The 26,161-nt window shown below is 43.6% G+C and overlaps 2 protein-coding genes across 2 annotated transcripts in view; one reads left to right on the top strand and one right to left on the bottom strand.

The window, feature by feature from the left end:
- The window catches only part of PGM5 (phosphoglucomutase 5), a 186,399-nt gene extending 173,508 nt beyond the window's left edge, over window positions 1–12,891 (top strand). Inside the window, exon 11 of the mRNA XM_077474984.1 lies at window positions 11,981–12,891. Within this exon, the coding sequence (XP_077331110.1) occupies window positions 11,981–12,070 (90 nt within the window). The 3' untranslated portion in view covers window positions 12,071–12,891. The remainder of the gene's footprint in view (window positions 1–11,980) is intronic.
- An 8,942-nt stretch (window positions 12,892–21,833) lies between these two features.
- Window positions 21,834–25,133, bottom strand: TMEM252 (transmembrane protein 252). The gene is made up of 2 exons (XM_077474983.1): window positions 24,818–25,133; window positions 21,834–22,952 (listed from the first exon to the last, which is right to left on the bottom strand). The coding sequence occupies exons 1-2, from the start codon at window positions 25,090–25,092 to the stop codon at window positions 22,676–22,678; spliced, it is 552 nt and encodes a 183-aa protein (XP_077331109.1). The 5' UTR covers window positions 25,093–25,133; the 3' UTR covers window positions 21,834–22,675.
- Window positions 25,134–26,161: the final 1,028 nt, after the last annotated feature.

Genomic DNA, 26,161 nt, shown 5'->3' with positions numbered 1-26,161 from the left:
TTTGACCCGGGCCATCTTTAAGTAACAGCTGGCTTTGATGTTGGTGTAACCTCCCCAAGAGGTCTTATCTGATGCTTCTATACCCCCATACCTCACATCATGAGGCCAGAATGTGTTACTACTGCGCCTGCTCAGTGCGGTGCAGTGCAGTCATTCCAGCACGCAGGCATTTGTGCAGCTCAATGTACATTTCAAGGAACAGTGCAAGCAGGCAGGTAGGTGGCATAAAAAGAGCCTGCCTGCTCACAGTTTTTTGATAGCGGGACTTAAAGTGTTTGTTACCCTAAAAAAAAGAATGGATCCTTTTCCCTTAAAGGATGAATAACAGCAAAGTTCTGTGTAATTTGGTCCCTTCTATCACCTGAAGTACCCGGCTGATCCTGCTTAGTTATGCCCTCCCCTCTGTAAACTGACCACCCTTTATCATGGCTGCTGAGCCCTGACACCATGGTCAGTTTACGTGCCTTCGTCATCCGAAGTTCTCCTCTCTGCTCTCCTGTGTCCTCCTCTGTCCTCCTCCTCCCTCCCCTCCCTGCCTGTCAGCTCTGTCCGCTTCATGATCCTCCCCTCCTGCTGATATCATATCTATAGTATAAGCATGCCACCCCCTCTGTTAAATAACATTATGTGTCCCTGTGCTGTATAAAAAAGATGCAGATTATACCTTATATCAGAGTTACTCCTGGTGCTCACATGACTCCTCAGCTCTCTCTCCTCTCTTCTCCCCTCCTTCCCACCATCAGAGGGAGTTCTTAGCCCTTCCCACTATAGCTGTCAGCTGGGGAGAGAAGAGAGCCGAGGAGTCACGTGAGTGCCGGGAGATGCTCTGATTGAAGTACAAATTGGCATATTTTTTATATAACACAGACACAGGGGCACATAATGTTATTTAACAGAGAGGGTGGCATGCTTATACTATAGGGACTTAACCACTTGCTGCCCACCATATAGCAAAATGACAGCGGCACAGTGGTTGCAATATCCTGACCGGACGTCATATGACATTGTCAGGATATCAAGCTGCTAAGTCTAACACACTGCAACACCGATCTAGGTAAAGAGAACAGGAAGAGCCGTTGATCGGCATTTTCTCACTTGCGTCTGTCAGATACGAGTAGTGGAGAGCCGATCGGCTGCTCCTCTGACAGGCGGGGTCTGTGCTGATTAATTATCAGCGCAGCCCGCCAAGGATGCGCACACTGGACCACCAGGAATGCCACCAGGACCACCAGGGAACCAGGGATGCTCACCACTAGTCACCACCAGGTATGCCACCCATCGCCACCAGGGATAACAATCAGTGCCCAAAATGGATGCCAATCAGTGGCCACATTGGATGCCTGCCAATCAGTGATGCCCATCAGTACCATCCATTAGTTGACATCAGTGCCATCTATCAGTGCACATCCATGCTGCCTATCAATGCCCATCCATGCCACCTACCAGTGCCCATCAGTGCCGCATTTCAGTGACCATCAGTGCCACCTATCAGTGCCCATCCATAGCCATCTGTACCACCTATCAATGCCCATCCGTACCACCTATCAGTGCCCATCCATGCAACCTATCAGTGCCTATTAGTGTCGCCTTTCAGTGCCTATCAGTGCTGCCTATGTGTACCCATTAGTACTGCAAATCAGTGCCGCCTATCAGTGCCATATATTAGTGCCCATCATCAGTGCCCATCAGTGCCACCCCATCGGTGCCCATCAGTGCCCATCAGTGCAGCCCCATCAGTGCCCATCAGTGAAGGAGAAAACGTACTTATTTACAAAGTTTTGTAACAGAAACAAAAGAAAAAACTTTTTTTTCTCCAAATTTTCGGTCTTTCTTTTATTTGTTTAGTAGGAAATAAAAATCCCAGAGGTGATCAAATACAACCAAAAGAAAGCTCTATTTGTGGGAACAAAATGATAAAAAGTTTGGGTACAGTGTAGCATGGCCGCGCAATTGTCATTCAAAGTGCGACAGCGCTGAAAGCTGAAAATTGGTCTGGGCAGGAAGGTGTCCAGTATTGAGGTGGTCAACTAACAACCATTTTAAGTTCTGCTTTAAAGCGGAGGTCCACCCTAAAATGGACCTCCGCTCATCAGAATCCCCCCCCCCTCCGGCGCCACAATCGGCACCTTTCAGGGGGGAGGGGGGTGCAGTTACCTGGATAATCCAGGTAACTGCACCCACTTCCGGGCTAGCACTCTGCGGAACGAGCGTAGGTTACGCCCCCGTTCCGCAAGCGCCCGCCCCCTTCAGCAAGTGCCCCGCTGCCTGCTGGGAAACACACAGCTCCCAGAGGCAGCGGGGACCGTCCGGATTGCGCCGCGCGGCTCGCGCATGCGCAGTAGGGAACCGGGAAATGAAGCCGAAAGGCTCCATTTCCTGATTCCCATACCCAAGATGGCGGCGGGACCCGGCAGCCGAGCGAGCGATCGGCTTCGGGTGCCGACATCGCGGGCGCGCTGGACAGGTAAGTGTCACTATTTAAAAGTCAGCAGCTGCAGTATTTGTAGCTGCTGGCTTTAAAAAAAAAAAAAAAAAAACGCGGAGTCCCGGTGGACTCCCGCTTTAAGAGCCCAAAATTGTCTGAAACTCTAATGATATTCATGCATACCTGCTAATACATCTCCTAACAAAACAACGCCACAACTAGATAAGGACATGTGACATGAAAGAATGTTCCCATCTGTAAAGCAAGCGCAGTTCAAAGCAGTCTAAGAAAATGTGATCACATGAAGATTGTTTGTACATGAATACAATACAGACACTGGAACATCCTTGAGTAATTGTTAGAGCTGACGCCACGTATGGAATCGTCAGGAAAATAGAGTTATTTATTACCAGCTGCCCTGTTTGGTCAATGATTTCTAGAAGTCATGAAACTGGGATGTATGACCTTCTATGAGAACAGTAAAATCTTAATTCTCCTTACAAAAATAACCTTATGAAACACGGCAGCAGTGCAATGAATACATGAATTCATAGTGGTGTCTTGGGTGAACAACAAATATGACGTTGTGTTATCAGCGTACTAATGAACCATACCCACATTTTGATAGCAAGTAGAGGGAGGAAAACATGTAGGTGTTGTCTGTAACATCCAATCAGAGTCCTGATTTGCTGCTACATGTTATGACTGAAGGCTGACTACTGGTTAATTGCTTTTTTTCAGCACCTTCACTATTTCTGTCTACATAAAGGGTAATACACTGCACTTTTCATCAATATACTTGAACATAAATGTTACTTCTGTCCTTGGGAATGCCAAATTGTGGGTGGCTAAATGTTCACTACACTCTTAAATGCATCAGAAATACCAATATTGCAAACGTTTATAGCAATTTTTATTGGCAATGAAGTTTATGTAAACTGAATTGCATTTAAAAGAGAAGTATGGACTTAAAGTGATTGTAAGCGCAGAAGTTTTTTTTATCTTAATGCATTCTATATGCATCCTTCTGTGTGCAGCAGCCCCCCTCACCCCCCCCCCCCATACTTACCTGAGGTACCTCTAGATCCAGTGATGTTGCAGAAGTGTCTCGGTTGCCCGGGACTCCCCTCCTCATTGGCTGAGACAGCAACATGACGCCATTGGCTCCTGCTGCTGTCAATCAAAGTCAGTCAGCCATTTAGGAGAGAGAGGGGACATGTCTGATTGGACATAGGGAGCTGTGGCTCTTCTCTTATATGACCCATCATAAATTCTTTTATGTCTATTTGATGACATGTTTATTGTACGCCACACACACACACACACACACACACACACACACACACACACACACACACACACACACATATATATATATATACATATATATATATATATATATATATATTGTTAACCCTTTCCTGTTTCCCCACCCATCCCAGTTTTTGCCAGGCTTGAGAGCTTAAAAAAAAATTCTGCAAACTCTGAGAAGTCGTTTTTTGGGCAGGGTGAGGATATAGCACCCTGGAGTTTAGGCAGGGTTTCTCCTCACAAATTTACTTGCCAGGAGTAGTTATCCTGGTTAATTGATAGAGATCTATTGATTTCTCCCTAAGTTTAACCTTGTTGCACTTTTCTCTTCTACCACTAGGTGGCCGGGTACTTGGTGGTACTAGATATGAGAAGGGCAACGCAAGGTCAGGTTCTGGGTATATGGGGTATCTCAGCCAATGGGCAGGGGTTTTCTTGGATCCCTTGGCCTGCTGGGAGAACCTATATATTTGGGTGAAGTCAGGTGATCAGTGTTCTGTGCCACCTGGACAGCTGTCTGCATGGACATGTGTTGTATTGCCCAGTCTGCTAGGCCGGAGTTGGGGCCTATCCTAGGCACATCTGGCTACTAGGCTGTGTGAGGGCCTATCCAGAAGCAAGAGAGCAGCACAGGGTTGGGACTGCGGCTTGCACGACACCACTGTGTCATGGTCGGAGGTAGAGGGGAAGCTCTCTGGATGTCCGCCGGCCATCCGCAAATGTTACACCCATACAATTAGAACACTTACCCCCTTGATCGCCTCTGATTTTAACCCCATATTTTTAGCACTGACTGATTACTGTAACAATGTCACTGGTTCCCAAAAAAGTGTCAGTTAGGTGTCTGATTTGTCTGCAGCAATGTCGCAGTCCCTCTAAAAATCGCAGATCCCCGCCATTACTAGTAAAAAAATAATAATAAAAATGTCATAAATCTATTCCTTATTTTGTAGACGCTATAAATTTTGCGCAAACTGAACAATATATGCTTTTTTTTTTTACCAAAAACATGTAGAACAATATATAAAGAAAGAAGAAATTTGTTTTGTTTTTTTTGGGGGGGGGATTTATTATAGCTAAAAGTAAAAAATATAACTTTTTTTTCAAATTGTTGCACTTTTTGTTAATAGCACAAAGAAGTGATCAAATACAACCAAAAAAAGCTCTATTTGTTTTGGTACAGCATCGTATGAACGCGCAATTGTCAGTTAAAATGGTGTATAATGTTCGGGAGAACTACTAGAGAGGAGATAAAGGAACCTATATCCACCCAGAAGTCCTGAACCACTAGACACATCCAGAGACAGTGTAGGAAGTCAGCAGTTTAACCACATCATCTAAAACATTCAGCAAAGGGGGACCACCCCATTCTATACAGCCTGGCAGGGGTAAGGTGAGAATGGAGAAAAATTGTAATCTCTATAATGCGGTCCCTAGAGGATATAACGGAGGACTTATAGGCGTCGCTAAATTCTGACCTGTCATCTTCTTGAAAGGAATGTCCATGGAGATCCATTTTGTCTGTGCCACCTGGAACTAGGGTTACAGTCAGTATTGAGAGCAGCATAGTTGGGTCTGGATGTCTTAGCAGTTTCCCCAGTGGGGGTACTGTCAAAAGGTTGTCTAGAGAGCCAAACTGGGCAGGAACAGCATGTCAGCGTTGGTAATAGTAGAACAGGTAGATCAAAGTCAGTACACATTTGATAAAAGGACTTAAAACCCTGTGCATTATAGTGACATAGATATTTAACCCCTTTAGAATACCAGCGTTGCGGGTCAGACAGGGAGTATAGTTTCTGCAGGTTAGGATTGAACCACAGGGGGTTGTTGGGGGAACTTGACCATGAGTCTTTGGAAATTTTTGAGATGACCGACCGAAATAGGGAAAGAGAGGTATCTAGCATTGACGTGCCTGGACACAGCATCTATAGATATTATTGCAATGGCTCCCTCCGTAGTGGTACAAGCGTTAGTTTGCAGCCGGGTGTAGCCAGTCATGAATATGGACCAGTTGGGATGCTGTAGGCATCATTATTACTTCTTTGGTGGAGGCACACTGGATTCACTATTACAATACAGAAGATCTAGACGAGGCACTTGAAGACCAGGCCCTTTCTGGCATTTTTTGTTTACATGTAACAATCAGGTTTATCAAGTTATAAAATTACTTAGAACCCCAAACATAATATACAGTATTTTTTTTTAAATCCGAGGCTTTACAAAATAAATTGGTGGGTTTTGCAATTTTTTATATTGCACAGTATTTGCGCAGTGGTTTTTCAAATGCATTTTTTTGGGAAAAAAATACACTTTTTTGAATTTTAATGCAAAAAAACACAATACATAACCCAATTGTTTTTGTAAAATATAAAAGATGATGTTACGCTGAGTAAATAGATACCAAGCATGTCACACTTGGCGACAAAGGGCATAAATGTTAATATCCATATGCAGCATTTTAAAAGCCTTTACAGGTTACCACTTTAGATTTACAGTGGAGGTCTGGGATAGAATTACTGTCCATGATCTAATGTTCGTGGCATTGCCTCACATTTGTGGGACAATCGCTGATTGCATGTGGGCAGGACCAACTCACCCGTTCACCTTTGTGCACTAGCACGTGGGACAGGTGCACTTCAATTAGTTGTAATTTTCTTTTTGACACTGTTGCTTTATTTTTTATTTTTTTAAACTTTTATTGCTGTCACACAGAATGTAAGTATCCTTTGTGACAGCAATGGGCATGTGACAGGCACTCTTTATGGAGGGATCTAGGATCTATAAGAACCCAAATCCCTCCTCTGCCCTTGAAAGCATTCAAAACACCAAAATCAGTGTTTTTGAATGCTTTTGATTTTTTTTTTTTAAAAAGGCACCATTGACATCTGGGTAAATTGGAAGTGATGTCATGTCTTTGCTTCCGGGTTACCATAGCGGAGACTAGATCAAACACAATCCTGGCTTTGTATGGGTCTCCGACTAGCCGGCGGACTTGCCAGTTGGTAGATTGGATCCCACCGGGAGAGCCTGACAGTGCCACTGTTTGTAACAACATCACCCCTATACAATCACTAGAAGTCAAATGACTTTTTAATTTGGTGTGATTTAGCGCATAGAGTAGAAAATGGTTAAATGCTTTCTTAGATTTTTTTTATGATGTGTCCTATTGACAAGATATCCCTTAACTTCCAGTTCCAGAGACACAACAAATAGTGAGAGAAAATCTCTCTAAATATGTAGACAATAACCCTATCTGGCAATTTGAATTAACAGTCTTCTGTAGACAAGTAATTGGAGGTGGGTGAAATATTACAGAAATGCAGGCAAAAGTGCAAAAACAACATACTGTTACTGACAACATTGGAGACAATTATATTTTAATTACGCATTCTGTATTCATAAAGACAATAAGTACATACTGTTGCCCTACAAAGTGAATTTGGGATAAAAGACTTGCCAAAATGTGGATTATTGGGTCATATGCCAAAGGTCTGAACTCAGTTGCAGTATAAGAACAGATAAAGACTTTAAGCAGAAATAAATGTCATCATTGGGATATATAATTACACTCTTGTCTGACTTACAATTGTAAGCCCAGTATCATGAATGTTGGCAGGTAAACTAAATGTCCTTTAATATCCGGCAGAGGATACAGCTGTCTCATGTTGTTATGACTTTTTATGGGATTGCTAAAAGCCTTTATTGAAGGGATGTGGATTGTAATTGCTGAATAACAGATTAGAGAAAGAAATGCAATTTTAGTATGTCTTCCTACTTGTTAGAGTCTGTAACAGTTTTATATATTGCATATTAAATACCATTTAGGCATTTGTTTAAAGTGGTTTTAAAGCCTTAAGGTTTTTTTACCTTCATGCATATTCTGCATGAAGGTAAAAAACCCTCTATGTCCAGGATCCCACCCCCCAGCCCCCTTTCTTATAATTACCTGAGTGCTGTGTATGAGAGCAGTATCTCTCTCCTCTCTCTCTTCCTTCTCGCAGGGAAGATTAAAAGCAGCAGGAGCCATTGGCTCCTGCTGCTGTTGATCAAATCCTATGACAAGGGTGCAGGGGGGCAAAGTTCTGCTGTCTGTGTCTATGGGTGTAGACAGCAGGGCTCCGGAATGAGCCTATGCAAGTGGCTTGCTAGAGGAGTTACTTAGCCCTTGTACACACGGTCGGAGAATCCGTCGGAATGTGTCCTATCGGACCGTGTTGTCGGATAATCCGACTGTGTGTGGTATGCATCGCACTGATTCCGTTGGAATATCCGTCGGACCCAATTGTTGGAAATATTTTCCGACCAACTGGTCCGATCAGACATACTCCGATCATGTGTAGAGAATGAGATCGGACCAAGTGCCACGCATGCGCAGATCAAATTCCTAGACCAAAGCTATTGGCTACTAGCCTGAACGTAGTCCCATCGTAACTAAATAACGTTATCACGTTCTGAATGATCGGATTTTCCGACAACTTGGTCCGACTGTGTGTATGCAACAGTTTCGGACACAATCCGTCGGGCACACTCCGTCGGACAAAATCAGACGGATTTGGTTGGCAGAATGTCCGACCATGTGTACAGGGGCTTAGAAGGCAGGAGTTGACAGGAGCACCAGTGGGGGACCCCAGAAGAGGAGTATTGGGGTTGCTCTGTACAAAACCATTGCAAGGAGCAGGTAAGTATAACCCATTAAAAATTAAAGGTTTAGAATCACTTTAATTGCAATGAAAATATTAAAAAAAACTATTTAAAGCGGGAGTCCGCCGGGACTGCGCGTTTTTTTTTTTTTTTTTAAAGTCAGCAGCTACAAATACTGCAGCTGCTGACTTTTAAAATAGTGACACTTACCTGTCCAGCGCGCCCGAAGCCGATCTCTGGATCGACACACGAGTGCTGCCGCCGCCATCTTGGGTATGGGAATCAGGAAATAGAGCCTTTCGGCTTCATTTCCCGGTTCCCTACTGCGCATGTGCGAGCCGCGCTGCGCAATGAGGATGGTCCCCGCTGCCTCTGGGATCTGTGTGTTTCCCAGGAGGCAGCGGGGCACTTGCGGAAGGGGGCGGGCACTTGCGGAAAGGGGCGTAATGTACGCCCCTTTCCGCAGAGAGCTAGCCCGGAAGTGGGTGCAGTTACCTGGATTATCCAGGTAACTGCACCCCCCTCCCCCCTGAAAGGTGCCAATTGTGGCGCCGGAGGGGGGGAGGAATCCGATGAGCGGAAGGTCCATTTTAGGGTGGACCTCCGCTTTAAATGCTCTTTGAAGGCTGCTTGTGGTAAAAGTGAAAGCAAACAATGTACACATTGAAGATAAAAGCTATGTTTTATTAGGCTTAATGCGGTTGGAATTTGGGTTTGCCACTACCATGGGTTCAAGGTTCAAGGTTCTCAGTACCCGTAAATTAATGCAGGAATTCTTTGAAACCATAATACACTGCCTAGCCTCTGGGTTTAGGTCAGGTGGCCTATAAGGGCCAATAAAGGGGTTTTTAGATAAATTAGCAAGCTCCCTATAGAAGAGGGATATTATATCAGCAATACTGACAATGGGCTTAAGCCCAGTACACATGTACCAAAAAAAATCCGACTTTTGGTACAGGTGTATCACTGTCTGTTCAACAGAAGCCTTCAGTTCCAATGGTCAGGACCCAGCAATCAGGACCGGACCCACGTGGAGGAGGCCCTAGGGACCTAGCGGCATGGGATGGGAAAGAAGAGTTAATTATGCACATGCATGGAGTCTGTGTTGGTGCCCAGCGAGACCCAGTTGGGTAGATAGGTTGGATATAGGTTGCAGAGTGAAGCTGGACTGGTGTGGTGGGACAGAACACTGCTCTGTGATGTCTCCTTCAAAATGCATCTTGAAATGGTTTATGTAATGTGGGACCAGGAGGCACCTGTATGACAACTTAGGGTTATGATACAGAGACATGGGGGGGCGTACGGCTCACTTCTACATCAAAATTCCACCATAATGCTGATGTCACATGAACATAGCCCTGCCTGGTCCTAGGCATTAGGGAGCACATACACCAGAGAGTCCCTGCCACTGTAATGTAGCAACCCACAGAAGGGGTCTGATTTCATGAGCTAGAATGGGCAGAGCTGCAAAGCCTGATTTGCCACACTGGCGTTAGGACCCTGAGAAAAAAGGCAACATTTTATTTTGTTCCAGCAGCTACAGAAGAGACACATGCCTTGGGAAAAATGCTGCTGGAGACAATAGGGTGGGTGTTGGAGAAGTCTTGATTACCCTCAACAAGACCCCATGACCCTTTTCCTTTCTTTACATAGCATATCCTAAGTCCCCAAAGCCCCTTGTAAGACTCCCCTCCATGTCACAAGAGGCTGAAGATGGAAAAGAAAAAATGAGGAGTGTAGGCCTTTTGCAGCATACTTGCCTTGTTGAGGCTCAGCTGCCACAGAGCGCTGCCATGAGACGTGTTTTCTCTTGCATGCAGTTCCCAAATGGCTGGTACTTTTACCATGGTTGAAACAATGCAGGCAAAAACTGCAGATCATAAAAGTGCTGTTGGCAGCAGATATGCTAAAATAAAGTCCCATACTGCGGAGCTCAGTCCTCTGCAAAATACTTTTGCCCCTGGACACAATGCTGTTCTGCCTCTCCCCCAGAATTGTTCTCCTCTCAAATCGGTGACACCAATGGATGATCAGCCACCTCCACATCTACCTTTTCCTCATCGCTGAAGCCAACTGTGCAATAAGCTCCAGCCATTGGAACATCCATGCCTCATGCTGCATCTTGCTTGATGTCCCCTTGTCTTTGGTCACATTAAAAAGACCCTTGTATGGCATTTTAAAAATATATATATATTTTTGCTTTGCTAATTGGCCTTTTTGGCATTACCCAGGTTTTAGGCCCTTTTTTAACGATAGCTTGCATATTAGCTTTGATAATGGTGAGAATTTAGCATAATGATTCCCCACCTATAGTTTTAAATTAGATTCACTGCTAACATTCCCTGCTTACACACACCCACTGTTTCAATCTTTAGCTATCATGAATGACTTTCATTCATGACAGCTTGTGATCTGTGATTGGCTACAGCTAATCTCATGGTACAGGTTACTGTGATTGGGCCAGATACCATGTGATAGCTGTGGGCCAATCGCAGCATGACATTACATTTGATAATGCATGTCAGCAATAATAAGCAAGAGTATCTAAACATCCCATAAAGAGCTGCAAATGGAAGGAACCATTCAGTGCCACAGGGAACATAAAATTTCGACACTCCTGGAAGTGTCAGTTTTGGAAGAGACTTCGCCCAGGGATTACTCTGCAGTGGAGTGGTGTTAAAGAGGAAGTAAACCCTGATGGGTTTACTTCCTCTTTCATTCCCTGCAAAGGCAAAGCATAATGGACTACTATGCATCGCATAGTAGCCCATTATGTGTCACTTACCTGACACAGGAGCCAGCGAAGTCGCGGCAGCTCCATTCTTGGAAATGCCGCACTCAGTGCGCCTGCGCGCCGCTGTCTACGGCGCGCCGCTGTCTACGGCGCATGCGCCGTAGACAGCGGTGCCCGTTTGCGGGCAAATATCTCCTAAACCATATAGGTTTAGGAGATATTGCTTGGACCTACAGGTAAGCCTTAATCTAGGCTTACCTGTAGGTCAAAGTGGTTTGTAAGGGTTTACAACCACTTTAAGTTGTGCAGGCAGCAAGAGAGATGGATATCCCAATGCTTTTTTACAGATAGGCCATTTTTAGGACCAAAGTGTACTTGTTTGCTGTTTTTTTCAGACTACATTTTTCAGCATGACAACCAACAAAATACACTTCACATCTTGCTAGCCATGCAACCACATGTGCCTCTCTACCCATGTTACAAACAGGTGCACCCTAATCTATTGGCTTTGCCCCCATTAGTAGAAGTAACCCACATTTATCCTTCGTATAAAGGCCAATTGTTATAAACTTTGTAAGGAAGAACTCTAATTCAATTTTAAAAAGTGTTGCACAAGCACAGGGGGAAAAAAGTTACCCAGAAGAAAAATTTCTAATGACATTCATAAATAAACTATACTGAGATGTACAAAAGGCTATTTGAGGCACTAAGCCAACAATTACAAATTAAACCTCATGTTCAAATTGTTGGTAATGTACAGTATGTGTGAATACATTTAATAACTGTCTGGGTGGCAGCCTGGTCATTCCTCACTCAAATGATATTTTTTTGTGTAACATGATATTACCATTAATCTTTTCTTTCCATAGGCTGTCCTGGGTCCTCTTATAGCTATTGCTTTGAAGCTTTCCCAGATTCATGAGAGGACTGGCCGAAAAGGACCTACTGTTATCACTTGAACACTTCCTACAAAAATCACCCAGGGCCAAAGACAAGTGTGTGTGATTGGGAGAGATTAATGCTGTTTTGTTACATAACCTACATTATTTTTCAGTAAATGTTTATGCCCAGAAGAATTTATAAAAATGTTTCATGTTCCTCATAGATACTATGTAAAAAGCAATCATGTACCCTTTAGTCATGAAATAATGAGCCTTGTTTATAAAGAAGTGTCAGTGTTATTCAAACATCCAATCACATTTTAGCTGCGTTTTTTTTTCTAAGAAGAGTAGCAGGGCAAAGGAAAATGCTACTGGTTAACATTGGCATGAACACAGTGCTCACATACGCTTTTAATACATGGGGTTCAATTCTGGCCAAGGTGAACACATTCATTTATTAGTACTGCGTGAAGCCATTGGTCTTGTAATGTTTAAGTCACTTTTTCACTTTTGTTGAAGAAAGATCAATGCAGAATCAGCATTTTGAACTTATTTCAAACATGGCACTTTTTGTGACACGCTAGCCATTGACTGAGAAATAAATACACACCACAAATATGCACATTACTGTATTTAATGTTTGTATCACTGTGATAAATCGCTGTGTTTACTATTTTTTTAAACTGATCAATTCCTTTTTCTTCCAAACCAAAAAAAATTAATACACTTTGAAACTTCAGTGGCACAAAAGCACCTATTCATACCTGTAAAGCTACAATGGAATTTTGCCTGCCAACAATACTTTCTCAAGTGGATGGTAGTGTGCTGTATATATAGAAAAGGCATTCAATGGTGGTGGACTTTAATTTGATCATTTGAATAAAGTATGATGTTTGAAATTGTCTAGTGTGGCTTGTATTCCTATTCCCAGCAGCTTCTTAGTACAAGTAAAGCCGGCCATACATGGCTCACTTTTCGTCCTGATTCCTGTGACTCAAGCTATGGGTGACTCTGCCGATTCCCCACCCAGCCGACTTGACAAACTTGGTTTAGTGGTTTAGGGTGGGAATTTTAGTTGATGGTCACCCACAATGATAATCAGCATCTTCTAAACAAATACTTACAACAAATGGCAATCGTGTATTTTCTACATAAAATTCTGAACACCATATCATACGAAGGATGATGTAATCACTTGTTGTTTGCTTTGAAAAATGTATCTTATTTATCATCTAAGGTACTTACATAGCACTGTCAATTTATGCAGTGCTTTACTTATACATTCACATCAGTCCCCACCCTCAAGGAGCGTACGATCTAAGGTCCCTAACTCACATTCATATACTAGGGCCAATTTAGACAGAAGCCAATTAACCTACCAGCATGTCTTTGAAGCGTGGGAGGAAACCCACACAGGCCCAGGGAGAACATGCAAACTCCAGCCAGGTAGCGTCGTGGTTGGGACTTGAACCAGCAACTCTTTTTACTGCTAAGTGAGAGTGCTACCCACTACACCACTGTGCCACTCCAAAATTTTTGCATAGTCAAATCCAGTAAATTCAGCGACATTTAACTAAGTCACTAAGCAATGGAGCTCTCAGGTTCAGCAGCCACTCACATTGTTCACATTGCTGATGACTAATACATGCAAAATATTCTGAGATAGACAAGTACTGTAGCCAGCTATAGCAACAACGCTGTAGCATGATAGAAACTGCCAGAGAAAATAACTAGAGAGATTTGTAGCTGTTTTATATCTCTGCTATAGAGTTGTAGATGTGACAACCCTAGTTGTGTCCATGCATGGCCATATATGACATATCGCCACCAATGGGTTAGTGCCCTAGGAAGCAGAATAGAGGCAATAGTGCAATATTTTTGCACTATTCCCACTGAAAATGGATATGGAAATCCAAAAGTGGAACTGGGAAGGTGGGGAGGAGACAACAGGAACACAGGGAAGTCTGTTGCTTTGTTTATTCAAGTGGACCTTCACCCTCTTAACAAAGTCCCCTCCTCTCCACCCCTCCATTACACAAATAGCGCTTTTTTATAATAACTTTTTTTAATTCAAAATGCTTGGTCCCGCCCCCCCTTGCAGAACATGGCAGTGTGGGACACAATCATTGGCAGAAGACAAGAGGATCTCAGCAGGAGATGCTAGATTCACTGGGTGGGTGAGTATCTGAATTTTGCAGAACACACCACCCATTAAGCAGGGGTTTCAATTCAAACAAATTGGGCGGATGGTGAAGATCTGCTTTGAGTTCACATGAGCCATTACAGCCACCCCTGGCCATGTACTGCATGTGCACTCATCCTGTGTTGACTGCCTTTTCTCCAGAATGTGCTTATCTTTGTGTCTCAAGCAGGCAACAGGTGATGGGAAAGTGACATTGACCTACCAGGTGCCTAGGGTAAAGTAAGGCGGTAGGTTCTGAAATGTGGAGGAGGCATTTTGACATACTAAGTGTGGGACAGAGGGTGTCAGAAAGTGGAGTGCTGAATACCCAGGGCAAACAACCAGGTTTAGTCGTCTGGCCAGATCAATAAAGATCTCTTCTGGGGAATAGATCCTGCAGACCCTCAACAATCAAATGATAAAAAGTTACTTATACAGCTCAATCTATCGGGAATCATCCTGTTCCAATATGTATAGGAAAAGTTTTTAGTGGTGCTCATTCTGCAATAATGCACTAGTTATTAGTTGCCTGTGACACAGGGTATTTCCTCCAAGTGCTGTGACACACCTAAAAAAAATGATGTTTTTTTTCTTCATTTCCCTCCTCTGGTTACCTCTGGAAATTTACTAAATTTATCAAGAGTTTTAGGAAAAAATGGTGCAGGAGATATTGATTGTGCAGTTCTTATTCTTCACTGAGCAGAGAGCAGGGACTGTCAGTCACAGACTCTCTGCCCTGCGCCTCCAGTGCTCACTGGATCGCCAAGCTGGGGAGGTGGTGGAACAGGTTGGTTCAGGCTCTCAGCAGGGGGCTGAGAGGCTGAGCTAGCTGCCAGCAAGGCATATTGGTGAATCACAACCTTAAAGTTGGGATCCTTGCAGAGTCTGGAATTGCTCTGTAATGTTAGCCGACAGCAAGCTTATCTTGGGTGAAAGTTGTGTGAAGCCTGGGTTAAAAAATAAATAGACCCCAAAGTTTGTTTAATAGGCTGAAGTAAATGCTGGTTTTGCTTATATGTGAAACTGTACCTTGTGATTCTCTGTAAAAAAAAGTTTACAATAATGCTATATTCTGACCATTTTGGTTCGAACAAAGCAATATGTCTTACAAAATTTGTGTTCAATTGTCATTTTTACTTCTGCTTGGTGTAATGAATATATTATATTTGTAAATTATCCACAATTCTATTAGCAAATGTATGGGAAGCACATTTCCATATATAAATTATTGTCCCAGTGATTTTAGACTTTCTTAATCACCAATATTCGGTAGCATGGTATGAGTATAAGAATGAGACTGTTTCCATTTACAGTAAGTAGAGAGCAGTGCCCGCCCTTGTTAAATTGCTGCTGCTTCTCACATTCTGCCTATTCTACTGAATTACATTCACATTATCAGTTTGCAGATACAGTTCAGTTTGTTTGTTTGTTTCACCCAGGACATAATTAAGATGGAATTTGTGCTTCAAGGCTACAGTTTATAGCAACCATTCTAACTGCAGTTGTTTTCATTTAGAAAATTACTAATAAAAATTACTAAAATACAAGAATGAGGGACATTTACTGTTTCAGTGGTTCATTTAAAACACAAATTACATGCTAAAAAAAATGCAGCATCAGCCTGCGTAAGATTTTAATTGTTATTTAAAAGGAAAGTATACCAGGAGGTTGTGTACCTCTAAGGCCGCGTACACACGCGCGGACTGTTTGCCCAACCTTGTTCGTCAAACAGTTTCGGCAAACAGTCCGCTCAAAATTTGCATGAGCGGACTTGCCCACACACGAGCGGACTGTTTCAACGAACTGTTTGCCAAACAGTCCGCTCAACTTTTGAAATGAACGGACTCGCCCACGTAAGGCGGAGGCAAATCCGCCCATTTCGAGCACGTGTACAGGTAGGCGGGGCCCGCGAAGGAGACGTCGCGGGCTCCGCCGCCTGGAATGGGCTTAAAGGGGAACCCCAACGCCGAAAAAATCGGCGTGGGGGTTCCCCAAAAGTCCACACCAGACCCTTGTCCGAGCACGCTACCCGGCCGGCCAGGAAAGGGGGGCAAGCGAGCGCGCCCCCCCTCCTGAGCCGTACCAGGCCGCGTGCCCTCAACATGGGGGGTGCCTTGGGGAAGGGGGGGCCGCGCGGCCCCCCCACCCCAAAGCACCTTGTCCCCATGTTGATGAGGACAAGGGCCTCTTCCCGACAACCCTGGCCGTTGGTTGTCGGGGTCTGCGGGCGGGGGGCTTATCGGAATCCGGGAGCCCCCTTTAAGAAGGGGGCCCCCGGATACCGGCCCCCCACCCTATGTGAATGAGTATGGGGTACAATGTACCCCTACCCATTCACCTGTGAAATAAAGTACAAAAAAAAACACAACACAGGGGAAAAAATATTTTATTGCACAGCTCCGGGGGTCTTCCGTCTTCGGGGGTCTTCTCGCCGGACTCCTCCGCTATGTGTGTGTAGCTCTTTTACTAGCGGAGGAGTCCGGCTTTCTTCCTCCCCGCCGCCGGCCTCTTCTCCCGACTTCGGGGGTCTTGTCCCCCTCTTCGGTTCTTCTGCCGGGCCACCGCACCTTCTTGTAGCTCTTTTACAGGCGGTGGCCCGGTCTTCTGTCGCCGCTGCCTTCCGTTCTTCTGTCGCCGCCTTCGGTTCTTCTGCCGGGCCACCGCGCCTTCTTGTAGCTCTTTTACAGGCGGTGGCCCGGTCTTCTGTCGCCGCTGTCGCCGCCTTCCGTTCTTGTTCTTCTTCTTGTTCTTCTTCTTCTTCTCCAGGCGATGTTGACACGTCGCTCCCTCCGGCCGGAATGCCAGGGACACGCTCCGCTGCCACTTATATAGTGACAATGGGGCGGTGTCACATGGTATATGTCACATGGGTTGGTCACATGGTGACCCCGCCCCCTTACGATGTCATAGTCCCCATGTGACATCAACCCATGTGACCAACCCATGTGACATATACCATGTGACCCCGCCCCATTGTCACTATATAAGTGACCGCACAGCGCGGCTCTGGCATTCCGGCCGGAGGGAGCGACGTGTCAACATCGCCTGGAGAAGAAGAAGAAGAACAAGAAGAAGAACAAGAACGGAAGGCGGCGACAGCGACAGCGGCGACAGCGATAGCGGCGACAGAAGACCGGGCCACCGCCTGTAAAAGAGCTACAAGAAGGCGCGGTGGCCCGGCAGAAGAACCAAAGGCGGCGACAGAAGAACGGAAGGCAGCGGCGACAGAAGACCGGGCCACCGCCTGTAAAAGAGCTACAAGAAGGCGCGGTGGCCCGGCAGAAGAACCGAAGAGGGGGACAAGACCCCCGAAGTCGGGAGAAGAGGCCGGCGGCGGGGAGGAAGAAAGCCGGACTCCTCCGCTAGTAAAAGAGCTACACACACATAGCGGAGGAGTCCGGCGAGAAGACCCCGAAGACGGAAGACCCCCGGAGCTGTGCAATAAAATATTTTTTCCCCTGTGTTGTGTTTTTTTTTGTACTTTATTTCACAGGTGAATGGGTAGGGGTACATTGTACCCCATACTCATTCACATAGGGTGGGGGGCCGGTATCCGGGGCCCCCTTCTTAAAGGGGGCTCCCGGATTCCGATAAGCCCCCCGCCCGCAGACCCCGACAACCAACGACCAGGGTTGTCGGGAAGAGGCCCTTGTCCTCATCAACATGGGGACAAGGTGCTTTGGGGTGGGGGGGCTGCGCGGCCCCCCCTTCCCCAAGGCACCCCCCATGTTGAGGGCACGCGGCCTGGTACGGCTCAGGAGGGGGGCGCGCTCGCTCGCCCGCTCGCCCCCCTTTCCTGGCCGGCCGGGTAGCGTGCTCGGACAAGGGTCTGGTGTGGACTTTGGGGGAACCCCCACGCCGATTTTTTTCGGCGTTGGGGTTCCCCTTTAAGCCCATTCCAGGCGGCGGAGCCCGCGACGTCTCCTTCGCGGGCCCCGCCTACCTGTACACGCGCTCGAAATGGGCGGACTTTCCGAGCGGGAACAGTCCGCTCATTTCGAAAGTACAGCGGACAGGCCCACACACGGGCGGACTGTTCGCTCAAACACAGTTTCAGCGGACAGTTTTTCGGAATTTCCGAAAGACTTTGTCCGTCCAACTGTCCGCTGAAACTGTCCGCTGAAAGCCCACACACGAGCGGACTGTCCGCCCAAACACTGTTCAGCGGACAAGGTTGGGCGAACAGTCCGCCCGTGTGTACGCGGCCTTATGAACACATTTATACTTGCCAAATCTGACACTTCTCTCCAACAGACATAGGTAGCATAGGTAGTTTTAGCATAGGTAGTTTTCTCTCCCCCTTTTACAGATCATATTACAGGCAGTGTAATCAGTGAAAGATGGGGGTGTCCCCATTGAACCATGTTTACTGCTGTTCTGCCTGAAGACTCAAGTGTTAACCTTTGCACTGCCAGAAGTTCAGGGCCAGGAAGAGGACAAGCATCCCCGCAGTGAAGATTTCTCCAGAATCCAGCTGTCTGCACAAAGTGGTTTTCAAAGGGATTTTTTTAAGGGCTCAATTTCAGTTTTATCCTTCATCCAGCTTTACCCTCCAGCTGAAAAAAGCTTGATTAAGCCGATTAAACATTTAGTTTACTGATTCATTTAAGAAGAACTTCAGGATGAGCAAAAAAATCATCCATTAGTACACGAACCTTTATAAAACACTAAACAGTTAATAAAATATTGGAAAAACCCTACCATTTAGAAGAAAAGTTGAATTGAATTTTCAGGACATCATCCCATTGATTCAAAAAATAACAGCTTCTGCTGGGCCAAGGAGGATGTGTAACAGCAGAGATCACATGACATCCTCCTCGCTCTCTCTACAGTAATAGAAAACAACAGTTTCCATCAATCACAGGGATGTGCAGTGAATGTGGTCAGGCGCACTAGGTCACAACAGAAGAGATAAGAATTAACCTGGAATGCTGTTTTTAAACCCTAACTAACTTTGGTCACAATCCACTATCCAATATGCCATAGTCTTCTCTAATTAAGTATTATATTTCTTCCTCCTCTAGGTTTGCAATCTCTTAACAGCCACTGCTGCTTGCATGCTCCTATGTGAGCACATCCCCATCTGCAATAGAAAAGAAACAAAGTGCCCAGACATGTTGGCTTATATTGCTATCTAAATATGACCATATTTGATTAGTGACGAAAGGCAGCACGTCTGGTCTGTTTGTTTTTATCCTGTAGTGGACTGGGGATGAGTCATCAGTTGCTATGACACAGGCAGCGACCCACGTCCTAGCAACCAAAAACTCATGCATCCAGAGCATCCTGAGCTGTCATTCTTAGGACATTGTCTCCATGGGCGGTACAGACGAGGAACTAGCAGTTTGATTTAAAAATTAACTACTTATTTCAGAACAACTATTGAATCAATGGCTTGAAAAAGCCTTCATTTGAAACCCATTAACATGTTGTGGAGGGTTTCAAAATGGGTAGTTTATGTAAAGAACCCCCACATACATCATGCAAATGAAGGAATTTTGCAGGAGAATGCAAAAATTTTACTGACTGGATGTCAGACAAATGGACAAAAAATGCAATTTCATTCAAATTGCCAAACAGTCATTTCTGCAGAAGAAAGCAATACCAGCTTCTGAGATCAAGATAGTACTTATTTTTTCCACAGTATACCATGCTTTCTGGGAAATAGTGGGAGGACGCAGAATTCGTGAGCCAGTTAATTGCATCCTTTGCATTGTGCAGCTGGATGGGACAGCTACTCTAGCCCAGGAATCGCAGGTGTGTTTGGACTCTGGTGTTTGTGGCCATAAAACTGCTTTGTCATGCAGGACCTTCATGTGGAGCCCATTGTCACATACTACATCCACACCCTGCTGACCTGGACACCATCTATACCTGGAAACATTCTCACTTAAAAAGGTCACCCACACATCACCCAACCCTTTTTCAACATTACTCGTAGTACCACCCCTAGCTGGTATTTTTAGCCACAACAGCATTCTCCTAGGGCTCTGCAACCACCCTTGCCTGCCCCCATCCCTGGCAACCCTTACCCACAGTACCCACCCTCTTCTAGCCACTCTTATCCACAACACTATCCTTTTCTGCAATAGCATCATGGCTACCCTTACCCACAGCAGCGCCCCCATCTGTCATGGCTCTCTGGACACACACAAAACCACTGTGCTCGGACCACCCAATGTCAAATCTTTTCTCTCTGTGTAGAACAATCTTGGACTAATAGAGCTATGGTTAGGCACATTCAACCACAGGTTCAATGGACACAGTTCGCTATTGTCAGCGTCATGTCAAATTTCCTATCTATATCGAACTGTTGTCGCAACGAAAATAAAGCATTTGTTTATGTCGAATCTTTTGGTTTTCGGATTCTGAACGTTCGTTATCGTTTGTTAAAATGATAAAGAAAATATCCGAAATTCTGACAAAAATGCATTCGGATGGAAACGAATGCACATGTTTACTAATGAATGGGCCCCTTTTTTCACCATGTGGTAGGTTATGTGACATTGACATATTATGCCGCGTACAGACGAGCGGACTTTTGAACATCCAAAGTCCGACGGAATGATTCCGTCAGACTATTCGATCGTGTGTGGGCTGCAATGGACTTTTGATTCGCAAAAGTCTGACGGACTTTAGAATATGGAACATGCTTCAAATTTTTCCGACGGAACTCCGCCGGACCCGGTCCCTCCGAAAAATTTGCTCGTGTGTATGCTATTCCGACGGACTAAAACCGACGCTAGGGCAGCTATTGGCTACTGGCTATGAACTTCCTTATTCGAGTCCAGTCGTACGTCATCACGTTCGAATCCGTCGGAGTTTAGTGTGATTGTGTGTGGCCAAGTCCGCTCAGTCGAAAAGTCCGTCAGAACTCTGTCGGAAATCCGGCAGAACTCCGGCAGAACTCCTTTGGAAGTCTGTCGGACATAAGTTCTCTCGTGTGTACGGGGCTTTACAGTCAATTCACCAAGGGCACAATTCACAGCAGGCCATTGAAAACGGATGTCTTTTTAAACACAAAAAAGCAAAGACTGGCGTTAAAGCCCTTATTTAAATCTCATTAAAAAAGTAAAAAATGTCACTGAGTGGATGCTAGAGAATAGGGCAATGAGATCTCACTGTCTGAGTAGCCAAGAAATATAGGATGCCAGATGAAAAATCATGCCATCAGGCACCACTTTAATCAGAAACATAATTTTTGGGTGCACTGACCCTTAAAACAACACTATTACATAGAAATGTATCAAATATATGAATTCTAAAAATATTAAAATCATTATTTTATATGCAGGTTTTAGCAATAATTAATATACTGTATCTGTAGTAAACCATCTACAACATTTATGGACATCTCCTCTGTCATGTTTGGCAGACAGTACTGAACTGAATGTGGCCACACAGTGGTGCAGGTTTTTGGGCGTTAAAACAGGCAATGAATAGGTGGCATAGTGCCCCCTTTACTGCCTGTCAAATACCCTCTGAGAATTGATCCACCGCAGACACGGCAGTGTAAAACGAGAGAGTAAAGTCTTTTTTTTTAATAGTCTATTATTTGTCTAACAAGCAAATATGCCTGAACTTCATGATAGTAACAGTCTTGTGTTATCAATTGATCTTTGTAATAACCTATCTTTAAAAAAAATGAAAGACACTGAATAATCTTTAGTTTAATATTTATTCTAATAAATATGCATATAAATTAATACACAGATCAACAAAAAATATGAAAAAGCCAAAGACCATCAAAACATAAAAGTAAACAATGTAATATGCAGCACACATGAATTTCACATTGGTTGGATGACAGTAGGCAGTATTAAATACCAAGTATTGTGTTCCACTTTGGTTACAAGAAAAATTGTTATACTGTCACAAAACACATTGTCACACGTGTATGGTCTTAAAACTTGTCAGAATTAGATAAAGCATAATGCTTCCATTATTGTTACACCCATGTCATGAAAATACATGTATATAATGTAGACATTATACATTGATCTAAAGCACACCATTTGGAGTCCTGCTTGTACGGCCATGACAAAATATATACAGGTAAACCACAGCCCTTAAATTGCTTATATATCTTTTTCAAAGAATGAAAAATACCCATTGCCTATCACTCTGGACATTAGCACAGACTATTTCCAGTCCAGACCAGTAGACCACGCAATATACAGTATATCACAACATATATGCCTATATCTAGAAACCAGAGGTCTGATATTCCACCCAACCATAAACTATGCAGATACATATGTAAAAATCTGCTTTATAGTGGATGGTACTGTATGTGGATGACTGCGTTAGCTCCCATTGGTGTTACTCAATGAACTCTCTGCAAACTCATAGTATAGCTCACTGTACAGCTATAGAGAACTGCCAACACAAGCTTCACCTTCTGTATTCATGCATCCTGTAATGCCTTGCTATAATTGCTGACTCGTACCATTGTACATAGTCAAAATCAATCAATGTCACTCTTTTTCATATTTTCCGACTCAGTCATTTGTCTCCAAACTAGTAATATTTTCAGTCTCTGGTACAGGCTCAGTGTTGACTTCAGCATCAAAGGCACGTGTCTGCACTGACATCTCATATGAGGGTGGGAGGTCTTCACACAGATAGGTTTCATCTACAACATCCATGGTGGTCTCCGTGTACAGAGGAGGAGGTATGTTGAATCCTTGCTCACCCACATAGATATGAGAACTTGCATTGGGATGCAGGACAGTATGACGGAGAGCTGTTTCATATGATGGTGGGTAGAAATCTGGCCTGAAAAATAAAAGTAAGCCAAGTTGGTGACACAAACTCATAAAGAGTAAAACAAACAGGTTTATAAAACGAATAAATTTAAAACTGGTACCGAAATATATCACAAAAATAAGCAAGAGAAGAATAATAAAAGAAGCTCTTATTTTTTTACCTGATCCCTGCAAAGTATTACACACATTTGAGCAGCATATATTATATGGAATCTGTCTAGTTGTTACTTTCTGGTTCCAATCAAACATTTGATTAACTCCTCTAAGCCCTTGTACACACGATTGGAGATTCTGACGGAATGTGTGCTATCAGACCGTTTTGTCGGATAATCCGACTGTGTGTGGTATGCATCGGACTGTTTCCGTCGGAATATCCATCGGGCCCAATTTTCCAACTTGTTGGAAATATTTTCCCACAAACTGGTCCGATCGGACATACGTAGAGAATTTTGATCGGACAAAGTGTCACGCATACTCAGATCAAATTCCTACATCAAAGCTATTGGCTACTAGCGTGAACGTAGTCCCGTCGTAACAAAATAACGTCATCACGTTCTGAACGATCGGAGTTTCTGACAACTTGGTCCGACCGTGTGTATGCAACAGTTTCGGACACAATCCGTCGGACAAAATCCAACGGATTTGGTTGGCAGAATGTCCGATCGTGTGTACAGGGGCTTAGTAATGCTGTTTCCACAGCACAGCACACCTCTGCAGCATCTAATGGGTTAGCATTGTTTGCAGGAGTTTGAAAATTAAAGCCACCCTGAAAGGTTCCCTTTAATGCCCCCCCCCCCCACCTAATAATTACATAATCAACATTTAGGGTGCCAACTGAAAACATGCCTAATATATAGCAATGTTAAAATTACAGATTGCAGTGATTGGAAGCAACTCTTAAATATCACTTTTCAGCTTGCCTTGACATCCTACTCTGTTACTATATACCGTAACTATTTGACTGATGTAGTTCAAAGAATCACTGGAATAAGTTACAACGGCTTTGTCCAATTCAAATCTAATCTGTTCATATTGTACATGTACATTATCCATTCACAGTTTCCATAAATTAAACATTGTGCAGATTATTTATTTTGTTAAGGCATTAACATTAATACAATTTCATAAAAATCCTCAGACCCAAGGCACAAAATGGTTCTCCCTCCATTTAGGTTCATTGGTGCAAGTAGAATTGTAGTAACATATATGAACAGGTATAATCAAACAGATCTGGCGATTTCAGTTTTATCTTTTGCAATCAGTTGGGTAGTATAAATAAATATTATCCTGCAGAAATATGAAGGGCAAAAGAAGTAGGGACAGATGCTTTAGGCATCACCCAAGACACACCCCTGTTTAGTCACCACTAAGCCTTCCAGTTGCAAAGAAATAAACAACGTAATGCAGTTTTTGGTCTATGCATTATTTTGACAATGCGGTGGACCATGGGGTTGATTTACTAAGGGCAAATAGACTGTGCACTTTGCAAAGTGCAGTTGCGCTCTGTAAGTGCAGTTGCTCCAGAGCTTAGTAAAGAAGTTAAAGCTTCACTTTGCAAAGAATACCTAATCATGCGCAAGGAAAATAAAATTTAAAAAAAAACAGCATTTTTGCTTGCACATGATTTGATGATGGAAGTAAGCAGAGCATCTGCTCATTTAATAAGCTCTGGAGTAACTACTCTTGCAGAGTGCAACTGTACTTTGCAAAGTGCACAGAATATTTACCTATAGCAAATCCATCCCTATGTCCTCAATGCTTTGTTTTCAGTTTTTTTTTTATGTAGGCATTACTTTAAATATATGCTATCAATTGCAAAAAAAAATCTCCAGTGACATAAAAATTTAGATTTAAAAGTGAAACTAAATACTATACCTGTCTACTGTCTCAATATGTACTTCCTGCTGGCTATGAATTCGTCTGATCATGTTTTGGAAGAGACTCTTGTGGTTGGCCTCATGATATGTGCTCCAAAAAATCCCAATCAGAAGAAGCAAAAATCCCAATGGCATGAGCGTGTATGCCACAACTGTTTCCTGTCTACAGTTACATGAGTAGCTAGAGGATACAAAAAAAGCTCCAAGGCAGACAAGACAGAAGCCCATTGCAAGGAGCAAGAATCTGAGTATTGTGTACACGTTTGTTTTCATCTTCGTGATTGTATACTGAAAGCGTCTACTGCTCCCTCTCATCCAGCAGTTTTATATAGCACAACGAGACCTGCCCTTTGGATAATGATTAAAGAAAGCCATACGTGTGATATTCATTAACCATGGAAAAGCAGTATTCCAAGTTATACATCCTGAGGCTACACCACTAAAATATATTCACCAGCAGTGTTCAAGTATTACACAAGCTTGTTTTGAAGAGTGACATAAGCATACCTACATTTTAATTGGAATGAAAAGAAGCAAGCTGATTTTTTAACATACACTTTAAATCTACGACGCAACTATACTAACCCATTCAGTTTACAAATCCATAAGGCTATTTGTTTTTTATTCTATAGCCATCTTGAAACAAAGGTCTGGTAAGTAAAGATAATCCCACAGAATTGTTTTTAAATTCAAAGTCTACCAGCAAAAACAGTAAATTGCCCTTCACCATGCATGGATTGTGAAGGATGATAACAGCAATTTCTAGTTGCCGTGGGTAACTGCCCATCATTCCTTAACGCATCTGTTAGTATTCATATAATAATTTGCATAAATGCATCTAATAAATCTTTGAAGGATTTAGGAAGGGCGTTTAGGTGGTGTATAACCTGCTATCAGATTGGACAGAACTGATGCAGTATGATGAATATATGTGATCGCTTATTTAGTACAGGCATACCCCACTTTTAAGTACACAATGGGGTTTATTTACTAAAGCTAGAAAGTGCAAAATCAGTCTCACTTCTGCATAGAAACCAACGAGCTTCTAACCCCAGCTTGCTCAATTAAGCTTTGGTAATAAAACCTGGAAGCTCATTGATTTCTATGCAAAAGTGAGCCTGATTTTGCACTTTCTAGCTTTAGTAAATAAACCCCATTGTGTACTTAAAAGTGAGGTATGCCTGTACTCTTTATTATTGATCGATCTACGTACTTATCTAACAGTATGCATGCTTTTATGGTTACAGATTATAAAATAAAATAGATAAGAAAAGGTCAATGTATAGTGCAGCTTTAGGCAAAAAATGAGTCACAAGCTACACCACCCAGTAAACAAAGCAGC

The sequence above is a fragment of the Lithobates pipiens genome, unplaced genomic scaffold, assembly GCF_037356315.1.
Source record: "Lithobates pipiens isolate NorthernLeopardFrog02 unplaced genomic scaffold, aLitPip1_a1.2 Scaffold_13, whole genome shotgun sequence".
Classification (NCBI taxonomy): Eukaryota; Metazoa; Chordata; class Amphibia; order Anura; family Ranidae; genus Lithobates; species Lithobates pipiens.
This window is presented reverse-complemented; position numbering and strand designations above follow the sequence as displayed.

Coding starts and splice junctions, on each gene's coding strand:
- TMEM252 (XM_077474983.1), bottom strand. CDS start 25,092: ATGAAAACAAACGTGTACACAATACTCAGATTCTTGCTCCTTGCAATG. Junction 22,953..24,817: donor CATATTGAGACAGTAGACAG/GTATAGTATTTA, acceptor TTTATTTTTCAG/GCCAGATTTCTACCCACCAT.